The 15,962-nt window shown below is 45.2% G+C and overlaps 1 protein-coding gene across 1 annotated transcript; it reads right to left on the reverse strand.

The window, feature by feature from the left end:
- Positions 1-12,856: 12,856 nt before the first annotated feature.
- Positions 12,857-14,875, reverse strand: LOC130153496 (helix-loop-helix protein 13-like). The gene is made up of 2 exons (XM_056348374.1): positions 14,398-14,875; positions 12,857-12,894 (listed from the first exon to the last, which is right to left on the reverse strand). The coding sequence occupies exons 1-2, from the start codon at positions 14,873-14,875 to the stop codon at positions 12,857-12,859; spliced, it is 516 nt and encodes a 171-aa protein (XP_056204349.1).
- Between the last annotated feature and the right edge of the window lie 1,087 nt (positions 14,876-15,962).

Genomic DNA, 15,962 nt, shown 5'->3' on the forward strand with positions numbered 1-15,962 from the left:
GGGATAAAACGGAGCACACTGAATAAACCGCTGCAGGATTGGGCTCACAGTGCATAAAGCACTGTCGTAAGCAGTAATGCTTTCCAGGCTTGTGGCCTCAGCTAGCTGCAACTATCCACCGAGCATCTTTTTAACCTGTTTTGAGTCCGGCAGTAATGGCAGCGTTGCTTCTGAAACGCAGTGTTTTGGAAGGAATATTTTCTTCTAACACATTTTCTCATCTTTGCAGTTTCTAAGTGGAAGGGACAGATGTTTATTTGCAAACCAATGAAGAATACTGTAGTATTTTCCTCTTTTCTTTTTTCCCCTAGATGTTTTTTGGCACAGCTATGAAGTGATTTAAAAAAAAAAAAATAATAGTTGCAAATGCTTAAAATTCTGCTGGTGTTGTGGTTCCCGGAGGGACCTCTCCCAACTGCAGCCCCCATGTGCTGTTACCATGACAATCTCCCATTTTCCTCTAAACTCTGGCACACCGCATTCCATAAAATTTGCACAAAAAGTGTCTTTATTATAAGCAAAATTTGGTTAGTCAGATACTTAACATCCTGTATCAATAAACATGCTGGTAGAGCTGACTTTCCCTTCTCTGGGAGAGCTGGATGGGTTGTGTTAAATATATCTACGGAAGATCCCGAGGGCTGGTTTTCTGTGGAGGTAGGAAAGGGGGGAGAGTGTGTTGGCTATTTGTTTTCTCTGCAGTGAGATACTCAGTGTGTACACCTCCAAACAGGCTTATATTCATGTGCTTGTATTTATCCGGGTTTCCCCTTGCGAACGTGAAACTGTGGGATGGCAGCAGCCTTGTGTTACAGCCTTGTGCCTCTATCTCCACTGATGAAAGCGTTTCCTCTGTTTAGGTGTGTGATTTAAACAGAGCTTGCAATGTGAAATAAGTGGTTATTTCATAAGGGAATGATGCCTCTGTCGTGATAAAGCTCATTTGCAAAATATCCTATCCCACATCCGAACAGGCAAAACTCTGTTCCAGATCCAGGCATTTTCTCGGATGCCAAACAAGTGGGTCCAGCCGCAGGGTTTACAGCAATAGACTGACCCGAGCGTTTGGAAACACCAGTTCTCGCTACTGAAATCTGTATTTGTGTGTGATGTATAATTTTGGATAAATTATCAGAGTAGCAGGTGTGTTACTCAAATGCTATCTTTCATTTGACTTACAATTTTTAAGTGCTTGGTTCTCTCCTAGTGAAAAATACCATGAAAGTGCAAAGTGTTGTGGTTATATTGAATGTAAAATAAAAATCAAAGGTGTGGAATTTTGTCTCTTCATTACAGGAGGCAGAGGAAGGAGAAGTCTTCTCAAAAAAAAGTATTTTTATGTTAAAAATAATTTGTAACACAGAAATAAAATGATGCTTTGGAGCAGCATAACAAAACAAAATTCCTTTGCAAGCTTTCCAGTAGAATATATATTTTTTTTAATTTAATGGAGTTAATCCTTGTTTGTTTACCTTCCTGATTATATTAACCAGCAAGGTAGTGATTAAAGGCAGGAGTGTAGCTCATGCTAATTATATTTAAACCCACTGAACCTGTTTCTTTTTAGTGGGGGATGATTACAATAAACACACCTGCAGTATTTTACAAGCAGGCTGGGTGCTGGTGTGGGATACCACACTGCTGGGAAAAGCCAGCACTTAACCCTGCTTAGAGACACCTTCATGCAAAAAAAAAAAAATAATCCCAGGTTTGTCTCCAACATCCTGGGAGCCGCCGCGTGCAAGGATGCGGGCACGCTGCATCCCTGAGGGTGTGGGCTGCGGGAGGAGGACTGCTCTGGAAGGACTGGAGCAAGCGGTTTGTTGGGTCGGGTTTAAAAATTGATTAAATGCTATAATTAAATTTGCTAGATCCCTCAGCATCTAAAGCAAAAGCTAAGTGTGCTTAGATGTGAGTGTGTGTATGTCAGTGTCTGCGCTGTGGCTGTCAAAACTGACTCTAAAGGGCCTGTTTTGGTGTCAGCCCAAACCAGTACAAACCATTGGCGCTGCCAGTTTATACCCGCTCAGGAGCTGCTGCCTTGTTATTGTGGAGCATATAAATATTCTCATAGAAACTAGATTCTCTTTGTGTGATGGGTTTAGATTGATATGTGGCAAATTTAAAAAAAAAAAAAAAACAACCAAAACCAAAACGACAAAATAACCCCAGCAAAAGTTAATTCACCACGGCAGAGTGGTTTGGGGAGATAACATCTTATATTCCTGCTGTTTAATTAAACCCAGATTCTTATTTGCTATACCTTTTAATTAAAGAGGAACAAGATATTTGCCCTTCTGAGGCATCTGGTTGATTTTATGAAATTGGGGAGGGTTTGTGTGTGCATTTTTCTTTTTAGTTTGAGATTCAGTTGCACCGAACCACTCCACCACAGTTTGTTTCGAAGGGAGGCTAGACAGCTTTGTCCTTAGCTCTGGAGGCAGGGAGACAGCCACAACCATGAAATTCCCCTCCGGATTCAAGCTGATCTGCTCATAGAGCAGGAGGGGGGGAAAAAAAGCCCTCCCTGCAGCTTTGAACTTGAGCTAGCAATAAGTAGCAAGGTAACAGAAATCGCAAAGAAAAAGAAGGGGGGGGGGGGAGTGGGGAGGATCAAGTAAGCCAAAAATCACTTCCATCCATGTTTATTTAGGGTCTTAAATTTATTTAAGCAATGAGAGAGAGTATTTTTAAGACTACTTATTTCGCATTCATGTGCTAGTAAAAAATTAAAACAAATTCCCCAAATACTTTCTCAATGCAATTTTCTAACTACTTTTTATTACTTTGAAAAGGTCAGTACTTATTATGATTTTGGACGCACTTCTGTCTGTGCTAAACACCTTCAGAGGAGAGAGTGCATGACTTCTCCTTAGATAATGTTCAATTTAATGAACGCTCTCATAAGGGCAGCACATTTTAACATCAAAATAACCAAGGTTAAGATGGCTACAGATTTCACTTGAATGTTCCAAGAGCAATTATTTTAATAGGGTGCAATTCTTCCTCCGCAGTATTTAAGATACCTTGAAAGCTGATAATTTCTAAATCTTTTTTATCAGGTGGAAAAAAAAAAAAAAGAAAAAAGAAAAAAGGGTTTGCCAACCTCTTTCACTGAATTAATTTCGCAGTTTTGTAGAACTGTTAAGTTACTATTGATTTTTCACATTATTAATTCAATTCTCTGGGAAGATCCCAGCCACGTATTACTTTCATTTTGCAAAGCAGTTTGGTTTCAGTGCTGAGTCGGAGTCGCGTGTTTTGCTGATGTTTTACCCCACGGAGAATAGCTTGGCTGTTGGAGAGCTGTGCTGGGATGGGTTCACGAAGATGTAAGTCAGTAGAAGAATATAATGTAGAAAAGGAAAATGAAGTTATTGAAAGACCTTTTCTGGTTTTCGTTTGGCTTGAGGATTTTTCGCCCCCTGGAAGCAGATCCATCCTTCTTCTGGGGCAGAGTAATATTTTTGAGCCTGAAGTTTTGGTACTGTCACAATGCTGCAGAAATCCTAGTCCGTGATGTCAGAGGGAGAGAGTTGGATAGTGTCTGTAGGAAACTGACTGATAATGTGGAATTACCTTCCGGGAAAAGGTTGCTTTAAGAGTGCAGCACATAATAGCAGAAAGGAGAAGCGATAAGCTATTCCATGTAAGGTGTCGATCCATCAAAACCCCGGAGTCTATCCTTCACACTAATCGCACCCTCACCCCCGCTACAGCCAGCTCAACCTAAGCACAAGCTGATATTTAAACACATGCTGCATCACCTTCCTGGACTGCTGAACTGGGATTAAAGAGCAGAAATGCTGCAAACCAGCCTGTTTGGTAGGCAAAAATCTGAGCAAAGGCATCTGCTAGCTGGGAAAGTCTGTCTTGCTATTGCAAGCTTGTCTGGCTGCGTCACTCAAGACTCTGAAATGCAGTGGTGGCTTTGTGTGGGTCGATGCATATACCTTCACAGGAGGAGTAAAATATGGGATGGGGGAAATGAGAACGGTGATAGAAGTATGTGCCGTGCTTTAAGGAGGCGCTTGCAGCAGGGGCTGCGTGAGTCAAAAACCTTGGGAATCATGAGTCTGAAATGCAGGTATCTGAATAACAAGAGAATTTGCTGTTTGTTGAAAACCAGGTCTCAGATTAGCTCACTGGCTGGGTCTAGTGCTATAACATCCAATAATGGTTACTTCAGTTCATATAACTTTATTGTCCTCCAGAGAACTGCATAAATGTTAGCTTGGGAAATCCCTTCTGCACGCTCGAGCAGGATGCGTGCATGTGTGCACGCCTGCGTGCGGCTCAGCGTTGGGGGTATCGGGATCAGGTTCCCTTCTGAGGAGCTTTGTGGCCATTTAGGAAAAGTCCCTCTCTGGGAATCCCAACTTAAACCTCACTGCATGACCTAGGAAATGGGGGTTTGATAAGCCTTGTCTGTGAGCGTGACTTGTTGCTGGAGGGGCAGGCAAGAGGGAAACCTGTCAGGCATGGAAATGCTGTGAGAACACTTGCTGCAAGGAAAGGTTCACCAGGCTGATGCCACTTCATGACTGACAATAATTGCTGGCCTCTCTATGTTTTAATATTCCCCCCTTCTCCTATCCCACAGTTCCAAGAGACAGGGACACACAGACGAGCGCGTATGCACACTCCAAACAGCCAAACCCGTGATTGCCCTTCCCATTGCTTTGCTCCATTTTCGTCTGTGTACAGCAGTGTCTAACGGGAACTGCTTGGGCTAAAATTTTCCATGCTCGGTGTCTGCCTCAGCTTGATTATTTTTGGAAAGGGCTTTTGGAGGAGATGGCTTAGCCATTCGCAAGACTGTGATGAGAGAAAGAGGCGTCTCACTGTAGCGCAGGCAGCCTGCAGGACGAGAGCAGGGAGCAGAGGGAATGGTGTGCTGCTTCCTCAGGGTGTCTGAGATCAGGGGATCTGCTGCCTGTAGGTTTTTCAGTGCCAGCTCGTGTCATCCTGGCTCCCCCGGTGCTGTGCAAGTACCACACCACTAACTGAGCACTCAGGCGCTGCAGACGGGAGCACTGTGAAGCTATATAATATTTCGGGTTCTTTCTGTATGCAAGGTGTGTAAATAAGGACTTGGAGAGAGGGCAGCAAGATGTATAAAAAATGGCTTCGGAAAGATAAAAAGTGTACTTTCGGGGTGAAGAGGCATAAAACATAATACGATTACAGAGAAGCTATGCACACATTTTATCTGTATGTTTTTTTTAACAGCTGTTTCTGCTCCCTGTGTTGCCGGAGGTGCCCCGCTTTGCCGGGGTAGGGATGCTCGCAGGAGCCATCCTCTGCTTCGGGAAAGGCGAGACTTGAACCCTGAACCACGAGAGGGCAGTGCCCGCAGCTGCATTTCCCTCTGCTCAAACACCCTCCCACTACACAGGCTTTGCTTGTTGGTGAAAAGCAGTATTATCTAATTTTATTCCCTCCCCCGCCCCCCTTTTCCCCTCTCCTGGCAAGAAATCACCTTTGAGATTGGAATCGCTTTGGCTGTGGTGTTTCTCTGTTCAAACGCGCTGGGACTTAAGCAAACAGGCTGGGTGGGAGTAGGAGTCATCTAAAATTAGACACAGTGGTTGTAATTACACTTTGTTCCCACAAAAGGAGCTGATGTGGCTTGGGAGGCTCTTCCCAGAGGTCAGGGCTTGCTGGTAACCCCGACGGCAATGTGCCTGGACCCTACACATGGATTTATTGGGGGTATCCAGTTGGGAAAGGAGGGCAACGTGTTGGATTGTTGTAAGGGGCCTTCCACAAGGCTTGTAGGATGCTGACAATATATATTTAACTTTCTCTTGAGAGCCACTACAGACTGCCTGTTTGCCGCCTTTTCTACTTGTGCAAACCAACTACCTTGCTCCAAGGAGTGTCGGTGGGTAGAGTCCAAGGTCCAGCTTTGACCCAGGAGTTGGCCCTGGCCAGGCTGCTTTATGGCCATGCAAAAGGAACAGGTTGGTTGCCTCCCTCCCAAAGCGTGACCTAGGAGAAAATATCTTCTGCCATAGATCCCAAGGCCCCACAGGACACCAGTACCTACAAGACACCCTCAGGCTGTTGTAGTCTCCTCCTGCAGTTTCCTTGGACAAGCTTCCTGCATCATGTCCCATGCCTTTACGCCAGCCTGTGCTCAACATAATGAGAGCATGGTCCACAGCCCAAGAAATCCTGCACAAAATGAAGATCATTGGTTTTGAAGGTGAGTGAAGGTTGTGGTGAAGTGCCTGTCATGTGAATAATGCATCAGCATTTTGGTCAAGAAAGTGGCCAGCAGAGCTAGGTAAGAAACACAAATTGCTAATAACAGGCCTGCTGCTGCTTCTGCTTCACCAGCTGGTCTTACATGGCCTGAGACTCACATGCAGAGACCTTCAAAGCTGTACAAGTGCAATATAAGAACTGTCACCAGCTGCCATACGGCACCAGCACTGGCTGCCACCTCACCTGCAAATATGTCCAGGGCAGACCATGGTGGAAGCATTCTCAAGGCTAGGGAGTTTTGGCATGAGCGGTACAGAGAAACATTATTCCTTTCTGCAACAGGAACACGGTGAAGAAAAGACCACCTGGGAGCTCCCTTGTTGACAGCCCTGCTCCCAAGGTACTACGTGTTCCCATTATTTGAGGAAAAAACATGGTGTTTCCTGACCAACTGATGCTCAGCATCCAAAAAGGGACTGGTGCGAAGACACAGTACTCGGTGTTTGGCTCAGGGCAGAGTTTTAACACATCCATTCCCTGCAGTTCAACCTTCTCCTCTATCTAGCAGGACGCGTATGGTTGTATGAGTGCAGACAGCTACAGCCTGGGGTAATCCATCATCATGACAACAGCTGTGGAGCCACATCCATCCTTCAGAGACTGCTATCCACGTGCAAACTGGAACCAGCCCTTGTGACTGATCTTGTATTGCTGGAGTGAGTTTTGGAAAGTCAGCCATGAACTGCAGCAGGATGATGTGCAGGACTATGTACCAAGCCAGTGTAAGGCACCTCCTCTCACCCACCAGGACTAAAGCTGCGAGAGAGACTGGGTTCTTCAGACTGCTTTACAGGGTGCAGTTACCACCGCGGGGTCTCTTCTGCATGAAATGGTGTCTGGCTACTGACCTGAGGTATAAAACCTCACCATGCAGTTGAGCTGTTTCTTCACACTGAGAGGTTTCTGCCTATTAGGACCACGTCTCTGTTCATAACAAAATGTTGTGGTGCTGCAGCACTTTGCTGTTGGGGTCTAACCTCCTTTCTGTAGTCTCTGTCCTGAAAATTTCAGTGCAGTCCATCAGGGACTTGAAGAGCACCATACAAAGTGTCCAGCTTCTGTCCAGGCAATATGGGAGTGACCCAAAGAGAGTTCTCTTTATATTAGGGCTTTGGGTTACTGGAAGGCAGGCCTGCCTCAGTAATTTCAAAATCTTAAGCACCACAGCTCAAGCAGCTTGTGAATCACAAGATCTTCAGTGGCCAAGCTCTAGCAACACTTAAGAAGCAATATGAAGTTGTCCAATTACTTGCCCAGTCTTGTTTCAGGTGAAACATGAAAGTCCTTTTTCCATGCTGGCATAGTAGGGCTCTTGCAAATGAAGCTTGCTAATGTGAGTCTGTGCCAAAATAAGGAAAAAAGAAAAGAAAAAACAAATTGTCCCTTCACCCCCAGGTATGACTTGTGAAGAAACTACCCATGCCTTCTCAAAAGAACTCCTTTCTTCACAATAAAGAGCTGATTTCTTTTGTTCCAGGCTTTCCAAGCTGATGAACGAGAACCATGGTGTATTGTTTCAGAAAGAGTAGTTTAGTTTTGAGGGAAGGAAGGTGTAACAAATAATTCTCACTTTTCTTGGCAAGGACCCTGGTGAGCTGGAAACAGGGATGTGTGGGCCCCTAAGCTGGTCCTCAGAGGCTGCAATATGAGGGTACCATTCTTCAGCACCTCCTGGCTTCCTTCCATAGGAGGTTGGGCCTTCAAATTTCTGGTGAGAGAATCCTGCTGCTTTGTTAGACAACAAGGAAAAAGCAGAGCCGATCTGTGCTGCCTTGCAAAGGAAGCAGAACTGAAATGACCCAGGAAGGGGGACCCTGGCCTTCCAAGTGGGGAAGTCACTGAGACCTGCTTTGAAAGTCAATGTGCTCCTTTGGGAATGTGTTGATGGACTGAGGAGCCTCACCTAGGTCTCCATCTTCATAAAGTCATCCCAAAATCTTGATCTGGACTAGGGTGTAATCTACTGTGTATGGGCTGCTGCACGATCAGCTTGTGTGTGTATAATAGAATTCCTATAATTTCTGGGAACTCTGTAGTTGTTGTTTCTGGAATAAAATTTCAGGGTTCAGGAGGAGAGATGACGAAACTGAAAAATGTGGGTAAACATCAGAAGTAGTTCCCTGGCAGAGAATCACACTGTGCTGCCAGTCAAGCCTGTTGACAGGACACCACAATACTGGGTGAAGTGCTGTCAAATGTGACACAGGGAATGAGCCAGAACTGGCAGGAGAGAAGATGGGTGGGCAAGGAGCATGTCTGCACACAGCAGTTACCCTGGGCTGATGCGGGGGGCAAATGTAGTGCACAGAAATAATTTCCCTCCTGGGTCTTTCTGCGTTATAGTCCACATCCAGGAGCTGAAGTTCAGTCAGAAAAGGGCAGGCTTATTTAAAACCAAATGCGCTTAGACCTGGAGCTATTCAGGAATGGCTGTCCTGGAAAAAAAAAAATCCCTGAAGAGACAATTTGCCTCTGTACTGTTCAGCAGGAAGAAGGCCATAGCACCAGCTTGGCTTCCTTCAGCTGGAGAGAGCTGATACCCTCTTTATTTGCTTTTATTCATTCCAAATGAATGGAATCATCAGAGAGGGTGAAACAGAGACAGATCTGATAGCATGACACATTCACCATTTTAGCAGCCAGTTGGATCCAAATGACATCACCCAAGAAGCATCCTTTGGTTTAGCACCTTTGGCTGGTGCATCAGCTGTAACAGCCTGTCAGACTCCAGGTAGCTTGGGGAGGGCAGGCAGAGGTGGACCGTCCCCTCCAGCCAGCATCAATCAAGTGTGGCTCCACTGAAGGTGATGCAACAATACCGGTGTCAGAGCAGAGTGTGCGTGAGGAGAAACAGCTTCATCAGTTTTAATGGTGGCAATAAATGTATTGACTCCTACTTACTGACTCAAGAGCCCAGGATTAGAGTTTTAACTCCCGAAAGGAACATTTTTATTTCTGGTTTTGACTTCAACCCAAACCCCAATCCTTACATATCCTGCTGCAGGATTTATTGGCTACAGTTTTTCCAAGCTTAGAGTCATCATCAAATTCCAGCAGCCCGTTCCTCAAAGCCATGCCTTGTGCAACGATTCCTTGACAGCAGCAGCGATAGGTGGGAGTGCCTCTGCAGTAGGGCACTTTGCAGAGCTTGCCAGCCTGCAGACCACAGGCCAGCTGCACTCAAACAGCTGGCAAGTCCAGCAGGAACTCCACGGTGGTGTTGGTGGAACGGGGCTGCAGAAAGCTCAGCAGATATTTCTCTTTCCTGACATCACTGTTGGGGCACGGAGCATCAGTCACGGGTGTCTGCATCTCAGAGGACAACTTCAGCTTCAACTTCCTTCGCTGGAGTCACTACATTGAGGAAAATCTCTTTGTTCCAGGACAGTTCTTCCTGCTTTTGTCATTACAACGCTTTTGATGCTAATGTAATCTCCAGATTAGTTGTCTGTCCACGGCAAGCAGCGCGCAAACCTGAGAGAGTGCCTGACATTACCTTTATATGAGTGTGCTTTCCTGCTGCTACTGCACACCCCCAGCCTGCTTCAGAACTCATTACCCAGGATTTCTAGGCTGGAGCAAAGGGCAAAGAAAGAGATTTCTGCTTGTAGCCAGGTGTCTGCAGCAAATGTGTGTGTGTTTCATGCTCTGGCATTATTGTCTTGTATCCAGCACAAACCTCTGCTGCACTGTGAAGAAAAGTAACGCAGATTGTCCAGTCTCTGATACTATTGAAATGGGGCATATCTGGAGCCAGGGATTTTGGACACCCAAAATGAGCTTGCTGTGAACGAGCTTTTATAACATATGTTCCCAGTTGGAGGCTATTCCACCACTAGCCGTGACAACACTGGAGAGGCAGTTACTGCTCCCTGATGACTACACTGTGTGACCTGTGGAGTCCGTCTGAAAGCGTCTTGGAAGGATGAGTCACAGGCCCCTGTTGCCATCAGTAAGGACCTTGAAGAAATATACATCCTGATGAAAACCTGCAGAAAGCACTGTCAGGTCTATTTGGATACATTCTAAATAGTTGGCTTGACACAGATTGTGCTGTTTTTGCAGGCACGGCATGGTAGTGGTGTCTTCAGGAGGTGGGAACCTGCAGATCTTTGCATTTCCCATTAGCACAGAGCTGGAGGCTGGCAACCAAACTGCGTAGATGGCTGAGCATCACACCTTGGGCTGTTGAAAGAGCTTCCTCTGGCCAAAGGTGCTGGGGGCTGTGGTATCGGGACAGCCTGCCACCTTTGGTCTGCTGTGGGAAGTCCTGTCCAGCTTTGGAGAAATGGCACATGGCTGTTCCTGCCCCTGCATGCCTCAGTGAGAGCACTCACTGATCTTGGCTTGCTGTGTGACTCTGAGATAAGTATGGGGGTCTCTCAGCCCTGAGAAGATGGCTGTGATCCCACTGATGCGACTGAGCCTGCCTTAATCTTGCCAGGAAGGTGGTAATGTGACCACTTCTCCAAGGTGTGTTGCAGAGCTTTAAAGGTGAGGAGCTGGATGGTTTCTTCTTTTTTTGAGGTCCCAGACAAGTACTTGGGCATCCTGGACCCAAGCACCAAGCCATCTCTGACCACCCATTGCTGCTAATGTGTGATGCTTGTGTCACCTTCAGTGACATAGAAGATCAGACTTGCCAGAGCAGGTGGGGGAGAATGGCCTTCTCTGGGTGCCATCACACGTACTTTCCTAGAAAAAACAGTCTCCTGCTTCTATCTCTCTGCCTGGATTGTGGTGTTTAGACCAGTTTAGACGAGTATAGACACCACCAATGCATAGCTGTGGGCCAGGAGGACAGTGTGGAGACCTTCCAGGCCCATCACTTGTCCTGCCGGTCTTGCACAGGGGCCTCTCAAGGCTTTGTGAGTCCGGTTGATCTCCTTATATTGCTTTCATGTGAGTGGATAGTCAGTAGGTATTTAAAGCTCTTCTCACCTTCCCCGCTGAGACCTGCTAAGCTCAGACTGTGAGGTGAGCTGAAGCAGGGTGATAACACAGACCTTGGTCTTTCAGGATGCAGAAAGGTGAACTCATATCTAAAAGATCAAGCAAAGCATCAGGATTGCTGCATTGATACACTTTACGTATTGTGTGGCCCCATCTGGAGCACTTTACCATTGCAGGAAAAATAGATGTGACTTCAGTATTACCAGCTGGAGGTTCCAGCTGGGTTCCTGTGTGCTAGGCATTGCCCAAGAGCACACAATGAAGCATTTGTGGGCTTGGAAAGACTGTCAGGTAAACAAGGGAGCAAGAAGGGAGTGTATTAGCCCATCAGTGATGTGCCCCAAGTCATGCAGATAAGGTAGAAACAGGAACTCAACCAAAGCCCCAGTTTCCCAGCCAGGTGTGTCTGCAGGACCTGCTGCATTTCTAGTAAAAGAGAGAAATGGAATTGGAGGAGCCAATGATTTCATATTTTAGAGATTTTAAAGGTTTATATTATTTACTTATTCAAGTAAAATCCAGTAGATATTTTTGTGGTGGGATTTTGTTTCGTTTTGCTTTGTATTTTTGAAACCAAGGTGAGTGGAGAAGTAAGTAAAAGTGGAAAATCGCATTTTCAGCTGTTTTTTACAGTTTTCACCTTTTCAGGCGCAGTTTCCTATAAAAATTCATCTGAGTGTCTTAAATGGGTGAAAAAGAAAAGAGTCAGAAGTTTGACGTGAAGTGTTTTATTCTAAATTGACTGAAATACATTGTTGCAGCTGGGATGAAATTCCCCCTTTTGTTTTGACAGAAAAATTGAAAAAGTAAGATTCTCTTCAGGTTCCCCCTCAAAGGCTCCTCTTCATCTCTGCTTCTACCCAAAACCACCAGAGTACAAGCACAGTCCCTGACATGGTTTTGCTCTGTAGAGATCAAAGCTATAAAGAGAACTAATCAGTATGGTAAAATAAATGCATCCTTTTTGATGTAGATCTAGCATCCTACCTGCTGAGAAATGCCGTGATGGTGGCCAAGTGCCAGCAGCCATTGGCCTTTTCATAGCACGGTGCCTTGGATTCAGGCCTCCCAAAGTTGTCACATTGGGAGTAAGGCATGGGGAAGTTTCGAGTGACACACAGACAGACCTGTCTCTCACCTCTGGAAAACCAGGCCTTTTAATGTCTCTGTGCTCTAAATCACTGGTGACTTTTACAGCCCTGGGCATCTTAAGCCCATCAATACGTTGCAACAGGTGGTGCTTAGTTTTTTCTTGTGATCAGGGGTAGGTTTTCCCACCTGCTAGAAATGTGATTTGGACATAGTTCTCACCCAGTGGAAGAGAATATTGTTGTTGCTGTGATTGCAATGATACTGATTTTTAATGTTTTGTTATTTTCAGGCAAGAGCTGTCTATCAGTGTGTGAGAAACTAGAAGAAAGAGAAACAGAAGGCCCTACACAGCAATGGATTAACACCACAAGGGGCTGGATGCCTGACATGTGGCCAGAAAGCGATCTGTGGCCATAAGTAAAGTTGTAAGTGCCATGCTTTTACTTGCAGTACTGAGAATTTAACAGCCGGTATCCAGCAGTCAGGTCATTGGGTTTTGCAATATGCTGCCTTTAAAGATCTTTCTTTTGGGTACTGCTTAATCCCACTTTACCCAAGACAGGCGGGCTGTCAGATCTGCACAGAACAGAAGGGAGAAAGAGAAACAAAGTAAAAACATACCGCATGGATTGAAAAACATTTAAATTAGCATTTAACAAGTTAACTATTCAGCGTCTCCAGAAAAGCAACCTCATTCATATAGATCTTTCCAAGTGGAGCTCTTCAGAAATATTAGTTAACTACAAGCCTGACAAAAGAGGTGATCCCAATGAGAGCCATTTGTGTTGTTTTAAAACCTGTTTATCTATTAAAGCTGAGGGCAGCTGGAAAATAAAACATAAATGTTCTCTGTAGTCAAGAGTTTTGATCAGTGGGTATATCAGGAGTCATTTTCCCAGTCATGTAGCTAATGGAAATTAATAGAAAAGGTGAAAAGACTGGATTAACTTTTCCTCTAAAGTAAACTGATTGCTTTTTACCTGCAGGCTCTGGCCCTTTGACACTGAACTGTGAAATGAAGGGGGAATATTCTCTGGCAATGACTTTTCTCTACTTATGCTGCACTTTAGAAGGCCGATATGCTTCAAGGCCCAGTTCCAAAAAATGATAAAATCCAAAGGAACTTAGACAGCAAAGGGACAGAGTTAGGAAGGTGTTAATTACCTCATAATGCAAAGTGCCAAGAACTACTGAAAATCACCCTCTGCTCCTCCCTGCACTGCTAAGTAACACAAACCCTGTTGCCTTCTATCTGGGACCTGAGAGCCTGTGTGGGGCACTTGGGCAATTTCCCATCTTCACCATATAATGGACTGATGAAACAACGTGCTCTGGTGGAAGCAAGTGCAACGATCAAGTCCACATAAGTCAGAATTTTAGTACAAGCCAAATAGAAAACAGGATTAACAATCCTTCACTTTAAAATAGAAATAATTATAGAAGAGTGTAAATTGCAAATAGGCATTTGCTCCCCTGTACTTTGAAACAAACCTGAAATTTCAATGTGCTGACTTGTGTATCCTGGTTCTCAGTGTTAAACTGTAACATCTCTGAGAAACTCTTGGCTACATGAACATGTGTATTTTAAGAATGAGATTTTTTTTAAGAATGAGATTGTGTTTATGTTCAAAGCTAGGTATTTTTTCCTCAGTGAGGTATAAGCTAAAGAAAACTTGTAAAGAAAATAAAGAAAATCTCTACAGGCTCCATCAGTTTGCATTACAGAAGAATATCTTTGCACAGAATAAAAAAAAAAGTCTATAAATGTATTCTGAGAATAAAAAAAATCTTTAATCTTGTTTGCAAAAGAAATCATTCACATGAGCTTAGAAAACTGGGGGGAAAGGGGTTTGTTTTTATTTAGTAAAAATCCTCCTTAATGAAGTTAGAAGAAAAGGTTTGATATTTTTTTCCTGTTGTGACATTACTCAGCTACTTTTTTTTGAAGGTGAGTTGTATGTTATGAGAGCCATTTGGATGCGACAAGTGGATGTTCAAAAGCAATTTGACCGATTCTCTCTCACTAGCAACCCAAAGCATTTCCGTGATCTCCAAAAAGCCAACCCTTCATTCACTCACCGCTTGTATTCCAGGTTGCCCGCTGTTGGCTCTGCAATCCGTTCCTCAGGCACTGCTCCACGTAGGATTTGGGATCGCACCCGGAGAGGAGGATCTCGCCCAGGAGCGCGATGTAGGCGATGGCCAGCCGGAGCGTGTCGATCTTGGAGAGGCGTTTCTCGTACGGGAAGGTGGGGACGTGGCACCTGAGCTGGTCGAAGGCCGAGTTGATGCTGAGCATCCTCCTCCTCTCGCGGAGGTTGGCGGCGTGGCGGGGCCGGGGGGGCGCGGGGGGCGGCGGGGCGGCGGGCGCGGGCGGCGCGGGGGAGCTGTCCACTTCAGCACCGGCCGCCGCGGGCGCCCGCGGCCAGGGCGGCTCCGGCGGCCGGCACCACTCGGCTAGGAAGTCATCCAGCTGGTCGCTGGGATCCGCCTGCTCCCAGAAGAGGAATTCGGGAGTGGAGCCTTCCTGCTCGAAGCTGTAACAAAGTTCTTCCATCCTCCCACCCGCCAGGCTGAGGCAAGCTGATGGGAATATTCGCAGCTTCAGGCCGATTCTCGAGAAAATGAGACTCTCATTTCACTAATACACCCAGCACAAAAAATATCAGGGCCAGGGAGTCCTGGTTGTGTCTTTGAGGAAGACTATCACAAAAGTTTTCCCAATTGCAAATCCAGGTAAGGCTCATGATTTAAATACTTCATGGTTTCTCAGCAGGGGAATGATCCTGTTCTTCTCCACTCAAAACTAATTAGTGCACGTGCTTCTGTCTTTATTATGTTATCTACAAAACAATATCAACGACTGTAACAGGAGAGAATGAATTTCCTATTGACTTTCTGCTGAAAAATCCACTGAAGCAGCTCTTGAGTTCTTGCACAAGTTCAGTCTCTCCACTTGCTATTTAGAGTAGGGTTCGCGCAGGGATTTTGTTGTTATTGTTATTGGTTAGGAGTAGTTAGAGCAAGAAACAAAACAGAGTCCTTTTTCTTTTTTGGTTAAGTGTTAATAGACCCACATTCTCCTATGGCTGGACAAACAAAAACCTATTATGATGCTGTCAGAAACACATGGTTCCGCCCTCTTTGACAGCAGAAGTTAGTGACACCTTCTTCAGTTCTAGCAAGAGAATAGTTGGGATAAAAATGTGGGATGCACTGCTGTGTTAGATTGGAGCACGGTGGTATCTCTTACTAAGTGGGCCAACACCACCTCATTTGCTCACTGTGTTTTCTGATTCACACTTAAATTGCATGTTTTGTGGGCAATGCAGACACTTGATGCTCTGTCTCAGACCATTCTAAGCACAGGAAAAATAACAGCAGCTGTAATAATCACAATGGGTGCAGTCCTAGAATGGTGGACCAGGTGGGCCACATCTTGAGAAGTGCTGGAAACTGGGAGAGTAGGAGGTGTCCAGCACCCCTGTGATGCTGGACAAATGGGGTGGAAGGTGTTGAGCACCACTAGAACTTTAAAGCAAATGCATAATATAAGTGGGTGCTTCAGTCTCTTTGATTTCCACGATACTTCAGCCAATGTTTAAATTCATTCAGAAGTAGTTTAAGTTGTATTTTAAGGACTT

Source organism: Falco biarmicus, chromosome 8, assembly GCF_023638135.1.
Source record: "Falco biarmicus isolate bFalBia1 chromosome 8, bFalBia1.pri, whole genome shotgun sequence".
Taxonomy (NCBI): domain Eukaryota; kingdom Metazoa; phylum Chordata; class Aves; order Falconiformes; family Falconidae; genus Falco; species Falco biarmicus.

Bases quoted from the DNA above. Each gene is read 5' to 3' on its own strand.
- LOC130153496 (XM_056348374.1), bottom strand. From the start codon at position 14,875: ATGGAAGAACTTTGTTACAGCTTCGAGCAGGAAGGCTCCACTCCCGAA. The intron at 12,895-14,397 runs GTGAGTGAATGA...TGTTCTGTGCAG, and splicing joins GGCAACCTGGAATACAAGCG to ATCTGACAGCCCGCCTGTCT.